At 52.5% G+C, this 13,320-nt stretch overlaps 1 protein-coding gene across 9 annotated transcripts in view; it reads left to right on the top strand.

Moving 5' to 3' along the window:
• The window catches only part of DCTN1 (dynactin subunit 1), a 72,854-nt gene that overhangs the window by 38,497 nt on the left and 21,037 nt on the right, over nt 1-13,320 (top strand). For 3 of the 9 annotated variants that reach the window (XM_052780932.1, XM_052780934.1, XM_052780935.1), the window contains exons 4-5: nt 8,699-8,887; nt 12,399-12,596. In XM_052780932.1, coding sequence (XP_052636892.1) covers nt 8,699-8,887; nt 12,399-12,596 — 387 coding nt within the window. Of the gene's footprint in view, nt 1-84; nt 717-5,267; nt 5,289-8,698; nt 8,888-10,799; nt 10,839-12,398; nt 12,597-13,320 lie in introns of those variants that run through there. The other 6 variants (XM_052780936.1, XM_052780929.1, XM_052780928.1 and 3 more) reach the window with 6 other exon arrangements.

Genomic DNA, 13,320 nt, shown 5'->3' with positions numbered 1-13,320 from the left:
CAGACATCTGTCCGTCTGTCTGGGCTTAGCTCTGTCCGTCTGTCCGGGCTCAGGGGATTTGCTCACGAGGTCCCAGCCGCCCCTTGGGCTGGCGTGGCCGCGGCGGCGCGTAGGCATGGGGCAGGCTGGGCTGTGGGCAAGAGAGGTTGGAGGGCATCCTGTGCACGCGTGGATGCCGAGCGGAGGGACGGAGCTGGCTGGACCCACCGGCAAGGTGGCCGAGCCGGGGTGTTGCTAAGCTGCTGAGGACCCCTCGCCCGAGAGGAGCATCGCCCGCCGCCACCGGCTCGGTGCAGCATCCCCGGCGCACGGCGCGGGGAGGAGAGACCCACCGGCGGTGATGTAATGAGCCGCCGGGGCGGTGGTTGGAGACACCGGCGGAGAGAGGACAAGCGGCCGTGGCTCCGGTGGCTGGCATGGGCCCCCACGGCCTCGGCGCATCGCAGCCCCGCTGAGCAGCCGCGTCCGTAGCAGCCGGCGCTTCGGGAGAGGCATTTGCTGGATTATCGGGGCAGATGGCGAGCGGATAGAGGGAAGCTGCAGCCATTTGCAAGCGCTGCCGGGCAGCCCGTGCTCCCGAGACAGAGCCGCCGAGAGCCGCATTGTTGTGACCGAGTGTGCTAACAGTCTCTCTCTGCCTCCCTGTTTCCCTTTCTCTCTCTCTCTCTCCGTCTGTCTTTTCTGCAATGATGAGGCAGGCCCCGGCAACACGGAAGGTACAATCTGCTGCTGTATCCACACCGTCATTGCTAACGCTGCTTCTGAACGTACCTTGCTTTGCTCTGTTTTTTTTTCCTTTTTTGTATGTTAATGCTGCTGAGCTTTAATTGTGAGTTTGACCCGGTTTCAGGTGCCTGTGGACAGACAGGGTGGGGGGAGGTTGCTGAATGAGAAAGCAGCATCATTTAATGTCTGGCTTTTCCTTTCAAGTTTCCGTTCAAGTCATTTCTCCATTTCACCTGTCTGTGCCTGTGTTGCATGCAGCATCTCTGCAGCTCGGCTGGAACACGGGCTCCGGTGGCTTCCCGGCTGTCGGAGGGTGCTTGGCTTGTGGAAGTTGCATGTGAATAATAACATTTTTCCTGCCTTAGTGATGCTAGCCGTGCTGTTGGGTTCTGCTTTTAACATTTCCAAAGGCTTGTCGTATCTGGATTCCCTGTCAAGCTGGCGTTTGCAGGTTACAGCACGGACTCTGGTTTGTGCTCTGGTAGTGTCCTATATGTTTATTTTTAGCATAGCCAGGATATCATTGTTCAGCTTAAAGAGAAATCCTGAGAATTTTTGCCTGATCTTAAAGAAGAAGTGAAAATAAAAATAACCAAAGGCACAAACGTGCAACTTCACTGGCCATGCTGTGTCAGCGAGAAGACTTTGCCATTTTATTAACATTACAGTAAATGCTCTTGATTTGTCTGTGGTTCCTTGAGCTCACCAAATACAGTGAAATACTTTGTTACGTGGTGATTACTTTAAGAGCTCCTGTTTAATCCACTTCCAAATGAAAAGTTTTACAAATGCTGATTTTCCTCTGCTTCCAGCAGAAGGGTGGAGCAGTGGGGCCAGCCCAGTGCTCAGCACTCTGTCTGGCAGGGAGCTTTACGAATCCGACCACCGCTTGATTTAATCCTGCTTTTCCTGTTGTTTCTTCCCCTTGCACATGCTGTCTCTGTACATGATCATGCCTGTAAGAGAGTGCATGTGCAAGGTGTTGCCGGTTGTTTAAAATGCAAAATTTCTTGTAATGTATACCCAGCAATAACGCAGATAACATCACCGTGGGAAAAACACCCCGAGGGAGCTTGTCTTTCTGCTGGTGGAGTGCTGTGGGGGTAGAGACAGCGTTAATGCCAACAGGTTTTGTCTGGAGAAGGCTTGGTTCCTCCGAGAGGCTGAGTTCCCTGACGGTGAGCGGGATGGCATCCTGCCTGCTCGGGTGGGCAGTGCTGGCCTTTGCTCAGTTAATGCCTGGGCATCAACTCCAGGAGCTGCCAGCCCCGCTCAGGGGGTGCACACCGGCCCCCTCCACCCGCTGCTGGAAACCCTCGTGGAAACTACGTGGAAATCTCTGCAGCAGCAGTTGCAGTCTGAGAAGTTCTGCTTTTCTGCATGAGAAACCCTCAAACTTTGTCCAGCAGAAGTGTTTAGCAATATAGTACCAGTCCTGCCTGGTGCAAGGTGATGCTAATACAAGTGTGCTCATCCATAGTCATGACAGTGCCAACATTCAGTGCTCCCGGCTGGGTCCGGGTCAAGACTCCTGCACTCGCAACAGAACTGAGTTAGGAGGGACCTGCGATCTGCAGCCCCACATTCGAGACGGGCAATGCCAGCCCCACCGCAGGCAGTTGTTGGTAGCCAGGAGGAGTTTTGCCAGAGTTCTTGCTGCTAGAAGTGAAGTTCGTATCTGAGTGCATCTGTTCTGAGCCCCAGATGCTCTCCTTGCTCCTGAGTGCAGGACCTGCCAAGGGAACAAAGGTTGTGTAATGTCATCAAATATTTATGCAGCAACATTATGCAGCAGAGTTCAGAACCGCCAGATGAAATATTAATAGCCACAGCTGGGTGGTGCAGAGCATCCCAGGATCCAGGAGGGCCCAAAGTTTTTGTATTAAGCTACTACATAGTCTGGAGCCTGGTGGAGGTTTGAGCATCTGCTCCCAGCTCCCAAGCAGGGCTCCTGGATGCTCCCGTAGCTGTGAAGAGCTTTGCTGATGGAGTCCTGCTGCCTCCCTCCTGCACGCCGTCTCTTCGCCAGCTGGATGCCATACCCTAACAGCTAGAAGGGGGAGAAACCAGTGTCCCAGTCCAGCCGCCTTTCTGCCAGACACTTGCGAGTGTTCCCTGGAGCACAGCGGGTGAATTGCTGACACGAGGCATGCTGTGTGACAGCCGGATGGAGAGGAGGACGGCTGGGGTGGCAGGGAGCCCGGTCACCCTCCGGTCCTGCCAGAAAGCAGCAGAGCCCCTCGCCAAGGAGCCACTCACCCGGGGATCTCAGAGCTGACACTTCAGCTTTTTATAGTCTTCACATGGTGTTACGTGGAGGGGGACCAAAATGGCCTTACACCAGAGGAGGCATGAAACCAGGATTAATCTCTGTCATTTAGTGTGGCTAGCTTTTAGAGAAGGCTTAGAGCTTTCTCCCTTTTTGAAGGGTTTGGTGTCGTTCGAGTAGGGGAAGATGCTCGGCGTCTCCCCACCCCATCGCCCAGCTAGGGAGAGGTTCGGTGGTTGCTTGTTGAGTATTTCCCCCGATGTCCGGCTGCTGCGGCAGGCAGCACTAAGCTGTATTTTGAATGCAAAGACTTGGTTGTCGATGTGAAACACCCCAGCCCTTGGCTGCTCGTTTCTGCCACGCACCAGGGCGCTTTCAGTGCTGACTGCGCAGAGCAGGCAGCAGGATGGCAGGGAGCACTGTGCCCGGTGGTGGGGGCTCTCTTGAGTTCCCCCACAACGTGCTGCGTTGGGAGGCATGTGCTTGGCAAGGAGTGGAAGCATCTCCCTGCATGTGGCTTGCAGAGTCCCCGAGGGAGGGGGTTTTTCAGAGCTTTTTTCAGATTTTTGGTGCCACTCAATGTAATTTTTATTTAACAGGACTCTTCAAGGATGTTGGAGTACTCCTGAAGAGCTTGTACCACTGCTCCTAAATCAGCCCTGCATTTATCTGAGGGTTTTAAGCTTTTACTGTTGTCATTACATTTTCCTGGCAAATTTTGCCAAGCAGAAAATGTTATGGAAGACGGGTATCTTCCCTCAGTATTGAAATGAGCGTCCTGTTGAGTGCAGCCTTTTAGAAGAGGTGGAAGTGAGCAAAATAGGATTTAGCCTAAGTAATGCAATAGGTAATCGGCTATTTAGAAGTGATAACCCATCCAGTTCTAATCTATATTTAAAAAAAAAAAGTAGCTATAAGGTCTCTTGGCTAGTTTATCAAGGCTTTGAGGGGGAATACGACCATTGCTTCTGAATACCAGAGAGAAGCTGTGGTGGTGGGTGCGATGTTGCGCTGGTCTGGGACGGGTCTGCCGCTGGGTTGCAGGGGCTGAGCGTTTGCTGATGGGCTTGGTACGACCAAATGTTTCGCTCATGACTGCATCCTTGGGTAGGATCACATGGCAGTGTTTTTATTGATCTTTTCTGTTCTTGGTTACTTTAAGCTGTGGATTAGGTAATAGAATAAAAAATGAAGCAGAATGTGAAAAGCTTTAAAACATGCTCCAGTGTTTTAAAGCTGCAGCTGGAAAGCAGATGCCCCTCCCAGCAGTTCCCTCTGCCCGGTCCGATGGCTTCCAGCACCTCAGGGCTCCCTGCCTGCACCCAGAGCGCTGCCCGTCCAGCTTTCCCCACTGCCGGCCAGCAGAAGAGTGCTGCCAGCTTCACTGTTACCTGTTGTTATATCAGTTATGGTTGGATTATTTGTTAACAGGAAAAATATTTGTTAACTGATGTGTAAGTGCACAGCAAGGATGTGCTGAGATGGGTGGTGTGGCCTCCCCAGCCTTCGACCCGAGAGCACCGACTTGGTGATGGTTATGTTACTGCTATGCTGCATGACCAAACGGTGGGTGTATTTGGGGGGGTGGAGGGTCCTGCCTTGAAGTAGATGGATGCATTTATTTCCAGAAATGAAAAGAAAATATGGAAGTGTTTGAGAAGAAGCTCCATGTTGTCCCTGCGAGTTTTATGACTAAAGAGAAATAGAGCCTGGGGGCTCCAGCATCTCTGTGGGCAGCTGGTTTGGTGATGCTCTGGTGCCTTCAGAAAACCAAAGGGGTGAGGGGAGGGGGGAAAAAAAAAATTTAAAACCAAAACCCCTTCAGTCTCACACTGAAGTGACCTCTCGGAAAGGTGCGTTGAGTTAAACCCACTCCTTGTCAGCAGACCCTGGTGAACCCAGGCAGTCGGCCTTCTCCCCAGCTCTGTGGTCCTGCACCTTGCTAAAGGGAGAGAAGCGGGGCTGGAGCTCGATGAGCGATCTCTGGTCTAGGCAAGAGAACCTGACCGGGAGGCTGTGCTGCTGCCGGGCTCTGTTTCTCTGTGTCCGCAGGAGCTCTGCTAGCAGGGTTCCACCTGGAGCTGCCCTGGGAGCGTGGGTTAATGAGCTTGTACACCTGATGCCATGCACACTAATTGCCGTGATGTCTTTTGTTTCCTTTACCTTGTTCTCTGCTGCATCTGCTGCTGCGCTGCTGGTCTGTATCTCTGCTCCTGTCTGTCCCTGTATGAATGTCTCTCCTCCTCTGCCTTCCACTCCTGTTGCCCTCCAGACCACCGCCCGGCGGCCCAAGGTGAGCAGCTGCGGTCAGGGGCACTGAGCATCCCCTCTGTGTTAAATACCAACTTGCTGAGTGCTAACCCCAGCGTGCGCTTGCTCTTGTCCTTCCATCTCGTGGAGGAGCTCGCAGGAGCCATGTGCTCCTCTGGAGCGTGTCTGAATCGCTGGGGACAACCTGCCTGGGCAAGATGGCTATAGAAGAGCTTTGTGCTCTTGGACAGAGCTCATCTAACGGAGTGGCGCATAAAAGCAGTGTAGTAATGCCCAGAGCATGCTGCTTGGTGTCCCTCTTAATGTTACTACTTGCTTCTCACTGACTGCCGTTTCCCAGCTTATGTGGGTTAGTTTTCAGTGGGATCTTGAGGTTATCTGTTGGAGGAGAGGCAAGAGCCAAGAGGTGTCAGCCAGGACTGGATTGATTCCAGCACAGAGAATCGCTCACGTTTTGAGGTCTGCCCCTAGCCAGCAGGACTTGCCTTGCAAAGGGGCACATGGTTGAAGGAGAGCAAACAAGGGAGATGAATCCTCAAAGACCTCTATCATAGCTGAGTTATGGTTTGTAAATGGTGAACAATTTTTTTCTCTTCTGTGAAGGGGTACATTGCAGGGAGGGCTTTATTTTCACGGGCTTGTACAAGAAACTCAAACCAGGGCAGTGATGGATTCATTCAGTCCCAGGGCAGCTGGGATCCCAGCTGCCAGGCATCTAGTTTTTCCCTCCGAAAAATAATATTGTTAACTGTCATTTTGGCACTGTAGGGCCAGAGCCCTGGCTGAGGTAGGACCTCACAGGGAAGAAGAAAGTGTGACAGAAGTATATGAGTGCAGTGTGAGGAGGAGAGTCCACCACTCCTTCTGTAGGTTAAATTTTCCTCTAAAATGTCTCCTCCCCAAACGCTTGAGACACAGCAAGGATTTTGCTGTGAGTCCATGTGATGTGTTTGCAGTGAGGCAGAGAAGTGAGCTCAAGGTAAGCAGCTTTTGTGTGCTGGTGTGGAGTTTAAGCCAGTTTCCAGGCCCAGCTGGGAGTTTACCCTTTACCAGGGCAAGTCCTGGAAAGCTCTCGGTGGATCATGTACCATTGCCCTCGGTTTGAATGGTGTTCTTGTTCTTTGCAACCTCTGCTGGAGAGAAGCTATGAGTGGATGTCCTATGTGACCTCCTCCTCCTTTAGCCCCTCATCTATGCTGGGCAGGAATTAGATGGAGTTGAAGACACCCCTGCATGCGTGTTGAGATCAGAGCTGTTGCCCATGTTGACCAGCTGCTCTGGCACTCTGCAGTGTTGTGGGCCCCTCTCAAACCATTGCATCCTCTTCTGGTTGGGCTCACGGATGCACCCACATCAGATAGGGTCAGTTGGCAGGCTGCTTTCTCTGGCAGCTTGGACCTTCCTGGGCTCCTGGGAATGGATTTTCAACAGGAAGCATTAGTGAAGGCTGTCCAGTAGCTGTGCAGAGGGCTCTAGGAGATGCCGTGCTGCATTTTGGCCCTTTCTGGAAGAAGGTACATCCCTTGGACCTTCCCTGACCCCAGCTGCCAAAGCCAAGTTGCGCATCTCCCAAGGTTTCCAGCTCTTCAGATGCGATGAGCGGTGGAACGCTACCAGGTGTGTCCCTGGCGATGCTGCTCTGTCCCCACAGAAGCTGAAAGCTCACTCTCTGAAGGGTTTTTAATCCCTAAAGCAGCAGGAACAAGAACCCCGTCCTTGTTTTGAGTAGTGTATTTCTTGGAGGTAGCATGTGTGTGGCTTGGTGCCATGGAGGCTCTTCCCAGGCAGGGGCTCGGCACCATCTCTGGGAGAGCCCGGGATCACACCTGGGACAGGAGGGCTGAGCTGCCTGCCTGTCCACGGGGTGTTTTACCTATCGCAGTTGAGTTAGCTCAGATTTGCCTAGAATAAGCTAGGAGTCGGCAGAAGATCCGACTACAGCATGGCAAGTGAGCGCCTGGTTTCTACGTCCTGCTGCCGCTTTAGCAGGCGGGTGCAGAGGGGTAGATGCTGCGCATGTCCCGGCTGTGTCCTTGCATGTGCCTGGCCAGCCTGGGGTGAGCCATGTGCCTTGGGAAACTGCAGTGCACCAAAAAGCCAGTCTTGAGGAGTAAAATAAGAAGTCCGGAAATTAATTTACACAGCGTTAGATGCCACAGAGGTGAGTGCCCCAGAAATACAGGTCTGTGAGGAAAAGAGCAGAGGTTTCTAATGGACCTGGTGCTTTTCTTCAGACATCAGCTTCCCTTGGTCACTTGGGTTACATGGCCAGCCTCACTGCTGGGTTCCCAGCCAGCAATTAACAGCCTCATAAGCACTGATGAAGCAGCTCTCTGCTGCTGTGGTTCCTCCAAGCTCCACTGGTTTTCCCTGGACTCTGGTGAACTCTTTCATTTTCTCCTTCTGTTCCCCTAAAATTCAGTGCTTCTTCCCCCCAGCTGGTGTAGTTGCAGAGAGAGGGTGCAGACTCGGGCGCCTGCCGCAGTGCGTCCCCAACAAGCTGCCGGTGGTGCTGGCACACATGGGCACAGCAGCACCTGACTCAGGTTCCTGCAAAAGCCGAGCAGCGGATGTGTCCTGTCACATTCCCAGATGTGGAGGATGGACAGGGGTGAAACCTTCCCCGCTCCTGTCTCAGTGTGCTTTGGGGTTTTGCCGTCTCATCCTCTGGAGCTGGAACACCAAAACCTCTGCAAACACTACCGAGGACCCTTGTTAGTCCCTGCTCTGATCCCCTCCGACACGCTCACTTGATAGGCAGCGTCTGCCCTCATGTCCCAGGACTTTGGGGTGCGAGCTGGTCTTGCCGTGAAGAGCAAGGAGATGGGTCTGTACCTGCAGCAGCAGCGTAGGTAGATATGGTAGTACAAGAAAATAAATGCAGCACAGTTTGTAGGGAGAGGCAATCTTTTGTTGTCACTGCTACTGCAGGAGAGAGAGGGACTCGTCCTGTCTCAGGCCTGAAGCAGGGCTTGTGTGCTCAGAAAAAGATCCATTTTGGTTTTTTAACTATGTCAGTGGTGTAATAAAATTTTACCTTTCCCTTCAACAACCGATTATCTGTGAATTTTGGCCGAGCCAGACTCCTCCCAGAGCAGCGCAAGATCGCAGCGTTCACGCTGCTGGGGAGTCTCTGCAGTAGTGCCGGTCCTCAGCACGCTGCAGGTCTGGGTACAGCGAGGGCGCGGATGCACTCCATCCAGCCAGAGCTGTTTTGCTGTTGATGTCTCTGCTGTCACCATGCTCTGGGTTTCATCTGTGCTGGAAATGTGAGTCTGGGAGACAGTGGCTGACCTGGAGAAACACCCTGGTGAAAGGAAACCAGAGATGAAGTGGTCCCAAAGAGTGCAGGGAGATGGACCAGTCGTGGAAGCGTTGTCTCCCTTGAAACATGCTCATCTGACTTTCTCCCTTGACCGTGTTGTTTTGCAGCCCACCCGGACCCCCAATTCTGCAGCATCCAGCGGCACGGCTGGACCCTCCGGCTCAGCCTCTGCCTCCGGCGGGGAGATGAGCAGCAGCGAGCCCAGCACGCCTGCTCAGACACCGCTGGTGGCCCCGGTTATTCCAACTCCCTCCCTGACCTCTCCGGTGGCACCTCTGGTTCCCTCACCCACAAAGGTAAGCTGTGGCCCAGGTAAGCTGTCGGCACTGCCATTGTGGAGGGTGGTAGCTCCTGAGGGGAGAAGAGAAAACCTGCTACCAGCACTGGGAGGAGGAGGATGAGGAAAAGGAGAGCAAGAGATCCTCTGAGGGGTCCCGCTGGTGGTTGCTGCACAGGGCTTGTGTGACCGCCCATAAAGCTGTGCTGGGTGTGAGTGCCACGGTCTGCGGGAGGAGCAGAGCAGCCAGGCACCCGAGGGACAGAGAGGACTGTGCACAGCTTGGCAGGGAGTTGGCCAAGAACAAATGCAGAGGCCGACAGACCAAAGCTGGAAAGACACTCCCGAAGAGAAGAGGCCATAGCTTGATTCGGTTCCTGATGCACGTTCTTCCTTCCCGGGTCTCAGTGGGATACATGTGGCATCAGAGCAGTTTGGCAGGTGAACGTGCTGGGGGCCGAGGCTCTGAGTCGGAGCTTGAACCTGCCGTTGGGGGGAGAGCTCGACTGCGTTAAATCCAGAGGAGGACCTGAATGCTGCCCGCTCCACCCACTGGTGTTGGGTGAACTGGAGCAGAGGGACCAGCAGGGGATGCGCTTTGGGAATGCTCCTGCCTTCAGATACAAAGACCACTTAGAGAGGTCCAATATTTCCTAAACTTGGGTGTTTCTAATAATTATATCAGCATAGTTATTCCATTTTCGATCTTTAAAATAGTTTTTCATTACTTCCATCCTGCTTTGTATTAATTAGTTAAAATTAGAGCTTGTGAAAGATTTGGGGCATGAGGGCAAAGAATTAATAGCATGAGAGGACAAAGAGCTCGCTCTGAGGTTGTGTATTGAGGAAAAGGCTGGAAATGCCACCACTGGGTGGGAGGAAGGGATGTCCCCACTCCCCCAGGTTGCCCATGAGGACTCTGGTAACAGATTTATCTAATGGGTGTAAAAACGATTCATTTGGTAGTACTGGTGGCATCTGTGTGACCAGGGTTGAGAAAGCAGCAGAGGAGAAATGTGTGTGGTTTTCCTATGCTGCTTGGTGTTGTGTAGGATTTTTTTTTCAAAATCTGTTCCTTAATGTCACCTAGCTTCATGATTTTTAAGCTTTAGCCATGAGGCTGCTTTAACCCTGTGCTACTGCCAGAAGAGGGGGATCGCGTCCCCTTCTCCTGCCCTTGCTTGCAGCCATTTGCCCAGGTTTGCATCAGCCTTTCTCTGGCCGTAGGAGCTGAACCAGCAAATACAGGATCAGTTTTCCCTGGTGGGAGCTCACTGGGGGATTATGTGGATGCTGCTGTGGGATCAAGTGGGCACTGGTGAAGAGCACAGGGCCATCTCTGGCAGGGGCTGTCTGGGCTATGCCACTTAAAGACTGAATCGCCCTGGCTTCAGGCAGCTACGCTGCTCTTTGCGAGGGTTCTCACAGCAGCTGCGCAGGCTGCAAGTGAGGGAAGTGGGACTGTAAAGTCCAGGTACCGAGGGGAGCCTGGGGTCCATCATACAGCACTGACACTTATTTACAGAATTTAAGAGATGGGACCTCGGGTGGGGTTTTCTTTAAATGGCATGGACACCGGGCTTTCCTCAGAGGAGTGCAGTGATGGGGAATGGGGCGACAGGCGTGAGTGGCAGCACAGGACGTTCTGGCCAGTGTTAGGGAAGAGCTGTCATGGTGAGGGTGGTCAAACACTGGCATGAGTCTAGAGGGGCTGTGGGATCTCATCCTTGGAGACAGCCAGAGCTTGGCTGGACAAGGACTTGAGCAGCCTCATCTGCTCAGCATGACTGAGCAGGGAGGTGGAGCAGAGACCTCCACTCCCCTCTCCCAACCTCAGTTATTGTCCCACTCTGTAAAACACAAGTGTACTTTAGATGTATGATTTGTGTTCGAGACAGGCCAGTGTAACTGATGGTATTCTCTGTCTCCAGAACAGCTCAGCAGCATCTCAGTGTCTCCATGAAGGCCAGGTGACCGCTGCCCCGAGGCTCTGGTTTGATGAGCGTGCATGTGGAAATTGCCCCATCAGCTCCGTAATGGGGAGCCGAGGGTTTTTCCTCGACCTAACTCACTCTCCAGTAACAGCTCACGTGTGGCTGTGCAATACCTTTATGACTTTGTGCTGCTTGAGTGGTGTTTCCCTTCCTGCGTGGGCAGTTCTGCAGTTGCAGCATAGCTGTTTAGAAACATGGTGCCAACCTTGCCTATGTTTTAAGGCGAGTCAGGTGTGCCTTTGCCCTTGGAGCATGAGGCTTGTGCCAGGGGACCGTTATAGCCAGGGGGGCTGCAACCCCCGAGGGGGCTGCATTTGCATCTTGTTGGAAATCTCCAGCCTGTGTCCCTTTTCCATGCGCCAGCTTTCATTTCAGCCACTGTTGGCTTTGGTCTCAAGATAACGCTGCAGGACCCAGCTGCAGTGCTGTGTCACTGTGCAGCCACTCCTGGACCATTGCATCCTGGTGTTAGTATCCTCCTCAAGCTGTATCTTTTACTACAGGTAAAGCTGGTTTCATGATGAAGCCCAACTAACGTGGCCCAAATTCACTTAGAGCAGAAGGGGCTGAATGCAGAGGAGTGCTGGCCAGCCAGCAGTGCTGCAGGAATGGCCTAAGGCACCCGCCTCTGTGTGGGTAACGGGCTAGAAAAGCCCTGGAGAAGGTCTTGGGCTGCCCGTGCGAGCTGATCAGGGGTGCACAGCAGAGACCATTTCAGGAGTCAATCTGCCGAGGCAGGAGGATTCCCGGGTTTTAGGCTTGTACCCGGTTCGCTCTTGTAGAGCTGCCCCGGGTCTGACACACTGTGGGTTACAATGCGCACCGCACCCCCAGGTAGGGAGCGTGGGGGAGACCCCCCCTGTACGAACGTCTGCCGTGCTCTGTAGGATGGGTGGGTGTTGGGGGATGAAGGAAGGGGAGCAGCTCGCCCAGAGCACAGTGAAGTCACGGCATGAATGCGCAGTTTGAGGTGCACCCTACATGTGTGTGTCAGCATGTTTCTGAATTACATGCTAATAACTAAATCCACTGGCTGCTGTAAGTCTGTACCATCGTGCACGTTGTTTTGATAGAACCTTTCTGTGAGATCTGGTTCTGTTTGTGAAAACGTGTTTCTTGCATGCTATTGCTCTACTCTGAGTAGGAGCAGGAGAAGAGTTGCTGAAGGGTGAACTTGGACATGTTAGTGGTGGGGTTTTTTTGGTTTTGTTTTTAAAGGATTTAGGCACCCATAGATCGCAGTGAAGTCAAAAGCAAGGTGCTCAGGAACTTTTGCCAGCCAAAAGGTTTATGTCAGTGTCTCAAGGAACATTTATCACACGTTGTACATGGAGTAAAAATCAACAGATTAAAATGACAGACGGACTCTGTAGCTCCAAGTGTAGAGCGATGCATTCTTCTAAAACTGCACAGTAACAATGCCAAAATACAGGCTAGCTGATGGGTCAGGTTCTGTGTGGGTTAAATTAATGTATCTGGAGCTCTCTCCAAAGGATGCTGCTGCTCCTTTTGGTAATTCTTGGTTTGATGTTGTAGGAGGAGGAAAATTTGCGTTCTCAAGTCAGGGACCTGGAGGAGAAATTGGAGACTCTGAAGATAAAGCGAAATGAAGACAAAGCGAAGCTTAAAGAGCTTGAGAAGTACAAGATCCAGCTGGAGCAGGTGCAAGAATGGAAGAGCAAAATGCAAGAACAACAGGCTGATCTCCAGAAATGTTTAAAGGAGGCCAAAAAGGTGAGCGTCCCTGGGGAGCTGCGCAGCTTCGGTCCTGGGGCTTGCATAGGGAGAGGTGATTCCAGGGCTAATTCAATTGCTGAAAATGTGTGTGGGTTTTTTTATGAAGTATCAGCTAGCCTTAAACTGTGTGCTGTCCTGACTCCTGTCTTCTGAATACATGCCAGCTCCTAAAATGGCCTCTGACCTCGCATATTGCTGTTCTCTCCAGTGTAAATATTGATTTAGGTATTGAGCTGCCAGTGCAAATCCCAGATACAGTCAGACTACGCTGCATGTTTAATGCAGCATGCGAGCATGGGTCTGGTCCATCATGGCAGTAGCACATGCAGCTTGTCCTGGAGCTGAAGTCACAGCTTCGTTCTCTAACCACACGAGATGTCAGAGCAGGCAGAGCCTTTGGTTGGACTTTGCACAGTCCTGCCAAGGTACCAGAGATGATGTGCATCCCAGGATTTGCTTTGCTTGTTGCTGCCTGCCTGCCCCACCTGTCAGACAGCCTGACCTTTGAGGCAGGAACGTCTGATCTGTCCCTGAGTTGATTCCTCTATCAGTGCAACTTTCATGCTTGTGCAGGGTAAGATAAGTTGACATTAGAGGTGGTTTCCTTTAATGGATGGGGATGAAGATTGCGATAGTTGAGGAGGAAGTTGCCCATCTCAACTTGCAGGATAGGTGTCCAAGTGTGGCAGCAGAGTGTGGCAGCAGGACGTTTCTCTGGTTT

This window comes from Harpia harpyja, chromosome 2 (assembly GCF_026419915.1).
Source record: "Harpia harpyja isolate bHarHar1 chromosome 2, bHarHar1 primary haplotype, whole genome shotgun sequence".
In the NCBI taxonomy this organism is placed as follows: domain Eukaryota; kingdom Metazoa; phylum Chordata; class Aves; order Accipitriformes; family Accipitridae; genus Harpia; species Harpia harpyja.
Note: the sequence above shows the minus strand (reverse complement) of the source record. Positions and strands in the feature narration are given on the sequence as shown.